This window comes from Vitis riparia, chromosome 7 (assembly GCF_004353265.1).
Source record: "Vitis riparia cultivar Riparia Gloire de Montpellier isolate 1030 chromosome 7, EGFV_Vit.rip_1.0, whole genome shotgun sequence".
Classification (NCBI taxonomy): domain Eukaryota; kingdom Viridiplantae; phylum Streptophyta; class Magnoliopsida; order Vitales; family Vitaceae; genus Vitis; species Vitis riparia.
The window spans coordinates 23,588,814-23,603,148 of record NC_048437.1 but is presented as its reverse complement, the minus strand read 5'-3'; the positions used below and the strand labels follow the sequence as shown (position 1 = coordinate 23,603,148).

General features: G+C 31.5%; 2 protein-coding genes across 2 annotated transcripts; both read right to left on the bottom strand.

Annotated features, from left to right (window-relative positions):
* Positions 1–795: 795 nt before the first annotated feature.
* On the bottom strand, positions 796–3,845 carry LOC117917702 (thioredoxin-like fold domain-containing protein MRL7, chloroplastic). The gene is made up of 5 exons (XM_034834061.1): positions 3,108–3,845; positions 1,598–1,682; positions 1,341–1,452; positions 1,134–1,247; positions 796–1,019 (listed from the first exon to the last, which is right to left on the bottom strand). Exons 1-4 carry the CDS (start codon positions 3,788–3,790, stop codon positions 1,147–1,149), a joined length of 981 nt encoding a protein of 326 aa, XP_034689952.1. The 5' UTR covers positions 3,791–3,845; the 3' UTR covers positions 796–1,019; positions 1,134–1,146.
* A 5,318-nt stretch (positions 3,846–9,163) lies between these two features.
* Positions 9,164–10,145, bottom strand: LOC117918752. Its single transcript, XM_034835631.1, has one exon. It carries the CDS (start codon positions 9,894–9,896, stop codon positions 9,468–9,470), a length of 429 nt encoding a protein of 142 aa, XP_034691522.1. The 5' UTR covers positions 9,897–10,145; the 3' UTR covers positions 9,164–9,467.
* Between the last annotated feature and the right edge of the window lie 4,190 nt (positions 10,146–14,335).

The following is a 14,335-nucleotide window of genomic DNA, read 5'->3' as shown; positions in this document are numbered from 1 at the left end:
TCAGTACAATTGCAGCTCTTGTTTTGCTACAATCTGTTATCATTTTGAGTTCTATTAGGGCAAGCCTCTTTTCTTAGTGGAGTTCTTTGCTTGCAGACAACTGGCTATTTGAACCATCCTCCTAAAGAAAGGAACCTCCTCTTTCCTGGATATCTTGCCAAATTTCTGGCCCTCTTTGACTTGTATAGCAGTCAACTCGACTTATGTTTTAATTTAGTGAGAGTTTAAGCTTATAAGTTTTCTAATATCTAGACTTAAAGATAAAGCTTGTAAGTCACAGGTTCAGGGTTTAAGCCCTCCTGTCCATACATCTCCAGCTATTGAGGCATACAGAAATAAGAGAACAGTTCTTATGCTTTGTGTATGCAGAAACCAAAAACCATGCCAGTTAATAGCTCAAGAAACTACAAGAATGGTCTGAGATAAACATGTATACAACATCCTCTGTAGCTCATGATACAAGTACTATTGATAACCCTAATTCATATTCAACTGATTAGTTTCCAGTAGGGCTGCCAACAACTCTGATGCTATCTATTGATTCCTTAAAATGCTGAGTAGTTGCGTAAAAATGCATAAGAAATTTGCAACAAGACAGTCAGCAGAATCTTTTGCATGTGGAACATTTGCATTATTATAATCCAACCAAATCTCAAAAGTATATCATTAAATTAAAAAGAAAAAGAAAAAAAAAAAGGTAGAGTTGTTCAAGATGTAAATTACAGAAGCAAAGAACATTTAACTTTTGACTTCCCTTCAAGGGGTTGATTCTATTGGATACCTAATATTTCCTTCTTTGACTTTCATGTTGTTATCATCAAATGGAAGAATTGGATGTACAGGGTTCTTCCACAAGAGTTCAATCCAGTTGAACCTTTCTGGAGCATTCAGATCCATTGGTATTTTTTTCCACTCAATTGAACCAGGAGCTGATTGGAAGCACAATGGTATAGTGCTCCAGGTCAACCACATAGACCAGCTTGTTCAACTTTCTCTGAGTCACACTCCATGCCTGTCACCTGCATTTACGACACACATGCTTGTGAACATTTAGAAATATGCATCATGAGGAGCTCACAATAGCATGACATGCAATAAGTTATAAAATTCATGAATTGTGTTTGGATGGGCACCTGAATTGAACTGCTAACGTGAAAACAAAGCTGAATCACTAATACATGAGGGCTTCTTCGCATTATAGTAAAAATACGCAATCATGTGGACCAACTCATCTGCTGTTCGAAAATCTGCACCAAGGCCTATGTTATTTGGCAACTAGGAAATCTCAACATTCCTATGTTACAGTAACAACAGAAAGAATGTCAGTTAAAAGATTTTACCTTTCTCCCTGTATAAGATCCTGTTTCCTCGTAAAAATAAAATCTGCGGACATTCTTTGGCTTGAAGAGCATATGCCATATCTCTCTCAATGTTGATGTCTATCTTAACAGTCTGTTTTGAGGAAATCCAATTATATCCAGTGAATATATATATATATTTGATCAATAATTATATCCAGTGAATATAAATGATGAGGAAACTCAATGTTACATTAAATGAATTTATATTCACAAGACAAAGAAGAAGATTGGAATACCCGAGGTGGCAATCGATCTTTGGCACTCCAGTATACCTTGGCTGCCTTCTCTAGCTCCTTCAAAACCTTCCAGTTATCACTCGCTCTGAGGATAAAACAACAAGCAACAAATGGTTTTAAAAATACCCTCATGACAACAGTTTTGCTCCCACAGCACAACCATGTGCACTTCCATCTGTTACAATAATGCTTCTAAAACGGCTCAAAAATAAACAACATACCCAATTTCAATTCAATGCTAACTAAACCAATATTCAAGGAAGCAACCTTGGGACAGTCCACATACCCAATTTCACTAGCATAACTGAACCAACATTCATAAATTATGACCTGGAATGTTATCTCCCTCCCTTTCATTTGCCCGTCACCTCTTCCCCCGCCACACACACACATGTTTTTAATATATTACTTCCGTCTTCCACTGGTTAATGGTTTAGGATATTCAGAAGTACAACACATGCATCATTACTTCCAGGATTATTTAAGGTATTGCGTGTTCAAAAGTAAAACTCAAGCATCATCACTTCCAAGGAACATTGCCTATTCAAACATGTAATGGTACAGACACTTCTTAAGGCACTGACTGTCGATCAAAAGAAACCTAAATTCTTTAAGTACTTTATTTAATTAAAATATTATAATCATGCAGTTTAGAATAGCTCATTCAAATAGCAGTTTTCATGTAGATCACTTTATATAAACTAAACCAGCTGTAAACCTGTTCTCCATTATAAGTCGTATTTCAGTCACACCATGACATGGTATAATGTAAAATACATATATACAGTCCATATGTCACACCCATATGCACAATCATCATCCAAATCCAGCCCAGTTAACTACATGAACACCGCTCTTTGATTGCCCAATGCCATCTACTCAGCAAATAGATAAAGCCTCAAAGTGGTTTCCCACAAGTCATTTTCTTGATCAGGTCCCTATTTCCAGATCAAACTAGTTAATGACCTTTGCAGACAAGAAACCATCTGGTGTGATTCATTAATTTAGTTCTGGCCTTCATACATTGACTTGTAAAACTAAAGAAAATATTTGGAAACCCATCTAAACCTCATCTGCATCAGGTTGAAATTCTATTACAGGCTTCCAACTACAACAAAAACCTAAAACTCCTAAAATGTTCCACTTTCTAAACAGTCCCACATCTCCTTGTACTCTTATTCAATCCTCTCCTCCCAAACAATCATCTAGACCTCCCTATACCCATTCATTACCAATTATTTCTCAGCTCGAAATAAGCACAAGCTGCACAACACCACCAACTGAAAACAACCCTTTTGTTTTTGGTACCAACTCTGAAATTGTACGTAGCAGAAACTGATTATCAAATACAATATTATCCATTCTATGCAGTTTACTGTAAGATTATAAGCTCAAACAACATTTCAATATTTTTGGAGTGCTTTTTCAAAATATGGAAAACGTTTTCAGAGAGCGTTTGGACTGATTTGGAAACACGATATTGTTGTGGAGAAATGAGTGTAAAGCTCACCTGTTGTATCTCTCGAAAACGAGAACAATGAGAGGGCTTGGATGGAAAGCGAAGCTCTCCCACTCCAGACAGTTGATCTCCTTCACCCACCCGGTTTCGAGCTCGCCTTCCCAATCAATCTCTACTCCATCTTCGCCCACCACATTCTTGATCGGATGCTGCTCGAAGTACTCCGATGCCCTAATCCCCCACCCCACCTCCGCATCCAACGGCCAATTCGAACTCTCCTCCTCCACAACCACCTCATCACCACCATTATCCTCATCCTCCTCATCATCTTCATCATCATCATCATCATCATCGAGTCTTTTCTTCATAATCTCCGGAGTCTCTGAGTTCTGTTCCCGGATTGCCGCGAACGTCCGGTCGAGAGTGTCGCGCACGAAGTCCTCCACGGCGACTGCCTCACTCCGGCGGCCACGCCGCGGCTTTCTCGGGATTGTGGCCGGGAAGGTCCGGTTAGGATTTGCTTCATCGCCGTCGTTTCGGGGGGCTCTGGTCCGTCGTTTGGGTTTGGAGCCAGGCTCGGGTCTAGGTTTGGGGTTAGGTTTGGGATCGGATCTCGCTGAAACGACAACACGAGAAGGTGGCTTTGGAGAGTGAAGAGTGGATGAGAACACCAATTTCGAATGGAAGAGAGGTGAAAATGATTTTGGAAGCAACGTAGTTTGAATAGGCAACATTTTGCTTTTGTTTTTTGAAACTAGAAAACAGTCCCAACCCAACGACAAGGGGAAAAGGGTTTTGAAAAGGGGATAAGCCACCTGGTATGTTTGTAGCGTAGAAAGTAGAAACTAATAAAAAGTGAAAAACCCTCATTGCCCCTCAGTCACTTTTGTTTATTTATTTTTATACACAGGGATTTGGAAACGTTTTTGAAACACATCTTTTCTTGTTTTGGCTTTTAAAAAACATAGACATGTGGCTCGAAGCCGATTAGTTTCGGTCGGCTCGACCGCTTCATAACTATTTAGAGCAATCACTCGGCGGTATTAATGGATATTATCGATATTAGAAACATTCATTCATCGTGATGTTGATGTTAAGTACATGTATTTGGCAAAATATGAACATATTGTATACAATATGATCATTGGGCATAAAATTATAAATCATTTTATAAGATTTCAAAACCCAACATTGAAATTTAAACCAAAATCATATTGAAATTTGTATTCAAAATTTCAATATTCACTTCGAAACTTGTTGGATATGGAAAGGTCACTAAAAATGGGAAGATACTTGCCCAAATTTAAACCAAAATCGTAACAATATATGTATTCAAGATTTCAATATTCACTTTGAAACTCGTTGAAAATAGGAAGAAACTCGCTAAAAATGGGAAGATACTAGTCAGGAAGTCCAATGGTGATGAAGAATCTTATCAAATTGGGATATCATTGTTAAAATGAAGATAAGGTGATTGAAAAAAAAGCGAGAACTTGTTGAAAAATGGAGATTGACAAGTGGGATGATGGAAAAATGACAACTTCCCATAATGGGGGAATCTTACGAAAAATGGGATGTTGCTATCCAAAATAAAAATAAAATAATGAAAAAACATGAGTCCAACAAAATGAAGATTGATCGACTATAGTGATCGGGAAAATGATAACTTGGCACACATTTCTCGTTCAAGTAAACACACAAAGATGAGGATGGTCATACTTTTGATTTTATTTTTATTTAAGAATGCAAAGTCTCTTTTTGAATTAAGCTTAAGAAAATCTTAATATTGGAAAGTTTTTCAACTTTTTTTTTTTTTTTGAAAATAATCCCTCCATGGTCTCCTTTTTGGAATTTCCCTATTTAAAACAGCCTTTGAATCACATTTGGCAAATACAAATTTTGTGAAAATCTAAAATAGAAACAATCTGCATCTACAAACTAATGTTTTAGTACAAATTCAAAAAATACATATCTAAAAATTGCAGTTTAAATATAAATTCAAAAATCACATCTTGAAATTACGTTTTTTTTTTCTAGAGATTTTTTTTTTTTTTTTTTTTTTTTTTTGTGGAACTAAGGTTTGGTTAATTTTGGTTTGATGATGACAAAACTAAGTTTTAAAACTAACAATTATATTTCAAGTGTGATTAGGTAAAAAAGATCTTCAAATGGATAATTAAGAAAACATCAAGTCAAAAAGAACATAAGGAGAAAATGACGACTTAAAAGAGATGGTATTTCAAATTAATTTTTCTAAGATCTCTTTATAAGATTGTTTGTGTACTATGATCATTATGCATTATATTTTTCATTTTTGCTTCAAACTCTTGTAAATCCATCCCAATGCTAAATTAGTTTTATTCTTTTATAAATTGGATGAAGATTTGTTTAAAATGAAAATCACCATTGATTAGTATTATTCATGGTAAAATTGAAAAATGATAAGGAGTTTATCTAGTTGGGTTTCCCAAAGGATTTTGTGTATAACATGCAAAAATTACAAAAACTATAAAGCTCTTTCATGTATTTTTAATGATTTTTATAAAAAAAAAAAAATGAAATTAATTATTTCAATAATATAACCCTTATTTTGACATGTATTTCATCATTAAAAATGGTTTTTCAATCTTAAGTTTTCATAATGAAACAATTCAAGTGGTTAAAGGTCTTTTACATATCAATTTTCCATATTTTGTGTATGTTTAACTATGGTTTGATCGAAGTTGTTAGTATAGAGCCATTAATAGTATGATATGAATTGTGATGTAACATATTAAGATTTCAATTATATATTTATATTATAATTTCAATTTCCATTTTACTATCTATGATTTCATTATTACTTACCTGAGCATTTAGACTTATATCATTTACATTGTATATGACTTAATTGCATTATGATTTGAGTGACTTAAAAGTCGCATGAAAGATTTAAGTCATGAGTTTCTTACAAATTGATGAGTTGTTCATAACTAGTTTATGAATTTAAGTCATTCATTTGAGGCTATAATGCACTATCTTCTAATTAAAAGAATGACTGGTCTTAATTATTGGGATGAATTTCCTAGGATGAGTGTATATTAATGTGTATGGTTCTACATTAGAGATGACCTACTATGAGTCATGATATTGGTTATATGATAATCAAGACTTCATTAAGCTATTATATTGCATGAACTCTTAATCTTGAGAGAATATCGAGTTAATGTTAGGGTCTTTAGTGACTTTAACTCATGGGTGACACCCTAAAATAGTCATATATTCTCTATAGATTGTGTTACTATTAATTGAAGTAGGTAAAAACATGTATTCTCAAGATAGACACTATAAGATAAACAATGTATCCTCTTAGGCAATTCTAAAGACTTGTGATATGAAATTTATGGTTGTAATAATTCATTAAGTAGATTTGACATATGAACTTTATGAACTAGAGTATGTCCTTCAATCACATAATAGGAGGATATTTAAACTGAAGGATTGTAGAACTAATTTTGAGAGATTGGTAATTTCTATCTCATCAGATATGAATACTAGTTCACGAGGAGTTTGTGTGCGGTAAATAGTTGATCATAGACTTGAAAATTTGATTAAATTGTATTTAATCAATTTTATTTCTAAATAATATCACAAGGCATTGGAGTGCAATTGATTCTATTTAATAGAATGTTGAATCAACTTTATAATTAGGTTTTGAGGGAATCATTATTCTATGAGTCCTAGTGGTCATAGCTTGAATTCATAGTCTTTGTTGGCACAAAGATTTTAGTGAAATTGGGTTTAATTAATCATGTGTATGTAAGGGTGTTTTGGTAAAAATGTAAGATTGCACGAAAACTTTTGATATGGGTATTCCATATTTGACTAATTAATTAATTAAAACTCATAGACTGGATTAAGTTACCCAAATTCATGGTAGACCTAAGTCACTTAAGCCCATAAATAAGGTTATATATAAATCCTCTTAGGGTTTTGGGTTAGTCATCGATTTATCTATCCATTCTCCCAAAGAAGATCCTAGCCTCCCATTTCTCTCAAGGTTGGGTAGCCACTTTACATAGATGCCAAGGATCAGAGACCGAGTCATTGGATGCAAGACACATAGTTTATGAGATCCTTATGTCAACTAGAGATTGATTTAGAAACATCTAGATTAAAGGTGTGACTTCACCTGATTTAGGTTTTCATTGCAAAATATTTTTTGCTTCCGCTATAATTAAATCTAGTAGTCCTAAGATCTTAAATGCATATACCCATGGTCTTGTTCCTAACATTGGCTTAACTAGTTATTGTTTACTTAAACAACAAGTTGAATCGATTGGGGAGCCGATTGAATTGATTAAAACAAGCTTCTATGACCTAACATCACTTTGTTAATGCACAAAAAACCCAACTACTAGTAGTCGATTCTATTGGAAGGTTGATCGATTGACTTCAAAATATGTCTAATGATTAGTTTAAGCTTTTAACTCATATTTAAAGGTACCAAACTTCTTATATTACATGAAAAATTATTCAAAATCATTCTAAATCCTAATTTTATCTTTTAATATTTAAGTTTCAACTTGTATACTAGAGTTATATTCTTGTCAAATCTATCCTTGTATACCTTATGAGGTGGACTCAAGTGTGGGATAACATTTGGGAGATTTCGAAAATATGTAGTATTTAGGGGATTCAAAAGTTGTTTTCTTGAGGTTATGTAGATATTTATGATGTCATTTATACGATTGCAATTTAACCATCAATCTAATAATTGAACTATATAATGGCTGGATTGGTGCAACTGCAATTCAACTATAGGTCTAATAATTGAACTATATAACAATAATTTTCCTAATTCAATAAATAATCTAGGACCAAAAACATGATTAAAAACCGTTTAAAAAAATCCAGTTGTCAAAAAATTTTCATTTCTCAAATTTAAAAATTTTTAAAAGTAGTTTTTAAAGATATAAGATAAATTTATATCTTTTTTACATGATGCTCTACTTTACATATAATTTTATTTTATTTTAAAAATAAAAAAACAAGAATCATAACACTTAATTCTTTTTTCAACCACTTAACAACAAGAAGTTATTTTTAAATTACGTTTACAAAATATTTAGAAATTTTCATAACACATTTGTAGTCTTCTACCATATTAGAAGAAGAAGGTAGTAGGTTGTAACTCTCATGTCTTATCCTTGAAGATGAAAAGAAGTAAAAGCAAAAATCTTTAACTCTAAGACTATGGTTAATTTCATAAAAGTTTGAAGAAAAATGCAAAAATAAATAAATAAATAAAGAAAAAGAAAGAGTAAAAGAAAAAAAAAATAGACTTAAAATAAATATATCATTTTTATATATTATTTCAAACTTATTTTATCTATTTAATTACTTCTCGAAAACTAAACCTAACCCAATGTTACAAAATTTTGAAATTGAAATGAAATTTCATACAAATGTGAATAGGACAAAGGGGTTGCCTCACGAGAGAGAGAATGAAAATGGAAAGGACAAAAAAGAAGCAATAAAAGTCATAAAGTCTGAAGACATAAATTTATTAAGGAACTTTAGAAACTGCATTTCTATTTGCTTCTTAACCACGTCTGACCGTCTCTCCCTCCTACAAAAAAGAAACTTCCCTATCCAATATCAAATCAACCCCGTCAATTCCACACTCCTAACCATACACTCATTTAACTTGAATAGCAGGGCAAAGATTTACACCACATCCTAAATAAGCCAAACCCACAAATAATAATAATAATAATTTCTCATATTTTGATTTTACTGTTAAAAATGTAAAATATAAAAAATAAAAAATAAAATATACCTAAGAATATTAAAAAACTTATATAATTATAAAAACAATGAGTTTAAACATCCTATAAAAATAAATCTATTTTTTGTTTACTTTCCTTTCTCCTCCTCCTTTTCTTGCGTGACTGACTCCCTCCTTCAACCAAACATGTCCTTAAAAAATTTCCCGGAAACCACGTGGAATCAATTAGAAATACCAACATGCAAAAGAATTTCAAAAACTACTCCCTCCATTTCTATGGTTGATAAAAACCTGAAAGCTGTGAGAGGAGAGGAGATATAAACAAACAAGAACGATGTACAGAAACCCAAGGCAGTTCATCATTCAACAATGAAGAAGACAGAGAGAAGAACCCATTAATTGTTGCTTCGTAAATGCCTGCATGTTCTTCCTATCCCTTCCATTCTTGGCATTTCTTGGGGCTAAACGGATCGGGTTAAAGCGATCTGAAAATTCTTATCTATCGGATTTAAATCGATGTTGAGATACAAAACAAAATGTTGCTTACTGTGTTTACAAAATCCAATGGATGGTGAGAAGAAATCTAAAGTGGAGACGACCAATGGTCTTCCTCCACGTGTCTATGCTGCCTTGCTGAGATGTCACATGTGCAAGAACCGTCCGAGTTGGGTCGGGTTCACTATTCCAGGCAAATGGGCCCCATCCCTCTTCAGCAAATCAGCTACTTCCACGTACCTGTTATACGCCTCTGCGCTCGGCTCCGCTCTGCCCTTCCCCTTCCCCTTCTCCTTCCTCTTGAACTCGACTGGCACCGGCGCAGCATCGGCTCGATCTGGCTCCCATTTTTCGCCCAGAAGGGTTCCCTTGGTGAGGAATTCGTGCGCCAGATATCCCGCCAGAAGCTGGTTGCGATAAGCCGGCTCGTAGGGTTTTGAGGAGCCGGCTCTGGAGGCGGCGAGTTTGGGTATTTTTGGAATTTCAGGGGCGTAAAAAACCTCCCTCTCTTTACGCTTATCTGACGCTGCTGGTGTCGCCACTCGCCGGGGTGGATGTTTCATCGTTTTACTCATTGCTCATTTGGCGCCACGTCAGCAAACCAAAAAAACAATAGAGACGGAAAAAAAAAAAAGAGTATAAAATAGCAGTGTACAAAAAGTGGGTTTGGACAGCGGCACAGACGGTTACCGGTAAAAACAAGATCAGAAAGGGGAGAAGGGTGGTGGGAAGAGGGCCAAGAGGCCGGAATCTACGGTCTCGCCACCGCTAAGGGAGGATTAGAAAGAGAAAGAGAGAGAGAGAAGGAGAGAGAGAGAGAGAGAATAAGAAGATGGGGCAGAGAAACATCATGGTTGGGTTTGGTACATTTATAGTGCGTGTGCTAATTGATTGCCCCTCTATTTGGTTAAAATTACAGCTAAGCCACCTTTTTAAATGACAAAATAGCCCTTACCTCTTATCCAAATGTTTGTTGTACATATTGCGGATCTTACCTCTTAAACCTAATATTTTTCTAAATAAAAAATTAATTTAATAGAGAATTTTCTGTTACTTGCTCACTTCTTCAAGATAGGAATATTTTTTGTAAATGTGAGATATTAAATATAAGAATCTAAATCAATTATCATAAGAAAATTTCAAAGATTATTTATTTAATTACCCACTTATTTTTTAAAATTAATAAATATTAACATTCAAGAAAATTGAAATTTTGATTTATTTATTTATTTGACAGACATATTAAATCGGAGATTCTCCTACTTGACTAAGAAAAGGTGGCATTATGTGGATTGAAGAAAGGGTTGCCCCATTTTCATCACTAAGAAACTCTAACTATTGTTGAGCTTAACAAGATTTTTTGCAAAGCCAAAAAGATTTTTTATAAAAGATAAGAATGTGACGAACAAAATTATGAGAGGATTTTGCCTAATCCAATTGGATCATTCTTTCAATCCCTTACGTATGATGCATTGGCATCATCTCATTAAAAGTCAATAAAGTAGAAAAGGAGTTTATACTCGGATGAATATTGTAACAAGAATAAACTTAAAGTGTACCACATGGGGCACTAACTATTCGATAAAGACATAAATAAAATCACTTGTTAGAACAAACAATTTATACCATAAAATAGAAAACTCGTATTGTAAGATCGGTCTTATAACTTGTGAAAACTATAATTTTAATTCTATGAACCCATCTCATATTAATACGACACCTTTTAAGAGAAATACTCGTTGATCTAATACCTTAATATTAATAAGCTTATCTTAATTAATTTATCAATCGATGATGATATTTTGAAGAATCTAACATGGAATTATTGCACCTAGGTAACAAGACTTAGCCTCCTACTAACTACCAAATGGTTGAAAAATATATTTGTGTGACTTCATAGATATTGATTGAATACAATATTCAACATACTTTCTATAATTCTTGAAATTTTCTATCTATAAGTTTACAAAATTCTATTTGGCACATTAGTCATACAAGGTCAATATTATTATCTTTAATATCTTCTCATCTTATGATATTCATTCTCTTTTACTTTTTTAACCTCATTTTTAAGTCAACTTTTTGAATAGATTTATGAAAATTATATTATATTTCTAAAACTATCAAGAAATATTGTGGAAAATACCAAAGTCATGATAGAAGCCTTGCATATAACAATAAAAAAATGTACTATTCAAAGTTCATACAAATTTGTGACTTTACTAAAATGAATAATACCCATAGATATGAAAAACAGTTTTCTTTATTAATATTACTTAAGATTATATATATATATATATATATATATACAAAATATTATAATATCATTAATGCTTAAGCATTTGAGTTTCTGGTCAAAGTAACATGTTTTTGAAAAAAAATTCTCAATCTAAACCTATGTTAAAAATGTTTGTCATTGTATACCATCGAGTTCAACTTTATTATTTACAATATTTTTTTTCTTCAAAAGCATTATTCTTTGATAAATATTGTAACAAGAATAAACTTAAAAGAATACCCCATGGGGCACTAACATGCTATAACAAACAATTTATACCATCAAAATAGAAAACTTGTAAAACTATAGCTTTAATTCCATGAACCCATCTCATATTAATATGACGTGCTCGTTAATCTAATACCTTAATATTAATAAGTTTAACTTAATTAATTTATCGATTGAGTAGGATATTTTGAAGAATCTAACATGGAATTATTGCACCTATGTAATAGGACTAGGCCTCTTACTAGCTACCAAATGGTTGAAAAATACTGATTTAGCAATCACAATTGAATACTTGTCAACACAAAGTAATATGTTTCGAGCTCCTCTTAAAAAAAACGAGGGAAAAAAGAAACCCTCAATACCTTTGTGCAACTTCATAGATATTGAGTTGAATACAAAATTCCATGTATTTTCTACAATTCTCAAAATTTTCTATCTATAAGTTTACAAAATTCTAATTGGAAAATTAGTCATACAAGGTCAATTTCGTTGTCTTTAGTCTCTTCTCATCTTATGATATTCACTTTTTTTTTTACTTTTTTAACCTCATTTTTAAGTCAATTTTTTTTAATAGATTTATGAAAATTATATTATACCTCTAAAACTATCTAGAAATATTGTGGAAATACGAGGTCATGATAGAAGCCTTGTACATAACAATAAAAAAAATGCACTATTCAAAGTTCATACAAATTTGTGTGACTTTACTAAAATGAATAATACCCGCACATATGAAAATAATTTTCTTTATTAATGTTAGTTAAGATATTTTTTTATACAAAATATTACAATATGATTAATACTTAAGCATTTGAGTTTCTGGTCAAAGTAACCTGTTTTTGAAAAAAAAAAAATCTCAATCTAAATCTATGTTAAAAATATTTGTCAAAGGAGTGCATCTGCATACCATAAAGTTCAACTTCATTATTGTTTTTTTTTTTTTTTTTTGTTTTAAAATCACAGTCACCAATTTTTTACACTCAAAACCAAAAAAAAAAAAAAAAAAAAAGGTCATGTGAATGAACATGTGATCACAAAGACTAGATTTGTGAATATTTTGGGAGGGGTTCTACTTCCATTATTTTTTTTCTTCAAAAGCATTATTTTGACCTTAAACTCTAAGCATTTGTTATTAAATTTATGTCTAGCCAATAATGCCAATAATAATGGTTTGATTGATAATCATACTATAATAATTACCATTTAATAGAGATTGAAAATAAATAGTGATTACGTGTAAACGGACCATTTAAACAACACTTTTCTTGTTAACTCTTTTATATTTGATTTGTAAAAATTTTAAAAGAAGAAAGAAAATAGAGAAATACTCATAAGGAAAGAAAACATAAAAAAAAAAAAAATTAAAGTTGATAAATTATTTTTATATATTACTTCAACTCATTTAACTTATTTTAACTCTTTATATAAGATTAAATCATTTTGAAAATTTTTTTTAGCATTTTTTTTTTTTCAATACTTTTAAAAATATATCATTAATTTTGCCCATTTATAATTATAATATAGCATACACACCAATGGATTATGTAACATGAAAATTATGCTAAGGTAACTCAAAAAGGTACTAAAAAATCTTCAAAGTTATTGATTAAGCAAATGAGTTTTTGGATGAGTATGCAACTTGATAGTTGATGTTATGTGTGATATAATGACTACTTGTTTATACATATTTACTATGAAGTTCCATCTATAGGAGGATATATAAAATGATTTTTAAATTATTTTGTTATTTTTGTCTTTTTCGATATTTTTCAATGAATTACTTAAAGAACATAGGTACAAAAGGATAATCCTTAATTAATTTTCTTCTAATTATTTAAGATGTGATTGAATCCAATTTTTGGTTAGCTTTAATGCTAAAAGTTCTTTATATATAGATGAAATTAATAAGAGTTTTTCTTTAAATGAAAATCTAAATCTAGAAAAAAAAATGATAATGTTAAATTTAAGGAAATTTATTTTTATTAATGATACAAAAAATTGTTTTATATTTAATAAAAATTTATAATATTTTTTTTTAAATCATGACTTAACTTAAATAGAAGAAAAATACATTTTAAACTAATTTTGATGTAATTATTAAGAGAAAATGGTTAATCATACTAAATTTAAAAAAAAAAAAAAAAAAAAAAAACCTTTTCATTTGATGAATAGAAATGCTTTTTATTACACTCAATCATTAAAGTGGTTTGTTGGAAGATTACTAAATTTATGTTTTATTATGATGGATCTTCTCATTAAATATCATTTCTATTTGTAATATTCATATTAGATCTCGTTGTGCCACTAGGATGGGAAACTTGAACCACTCCACAAGACCAATAACTCCCTTGTCAAGCTGTCAAGTGACTCCTATCAAATTAGGGTTCTTGCAAAAATGATATACAAAATGAGATGAAAGAAAAAATGAAGAAAAAAAAAAATAAATGTAAAATCAATAAATTATTTTTATATGTTTTTTCAAACTCATTTCACTTATTTCTTTCATTA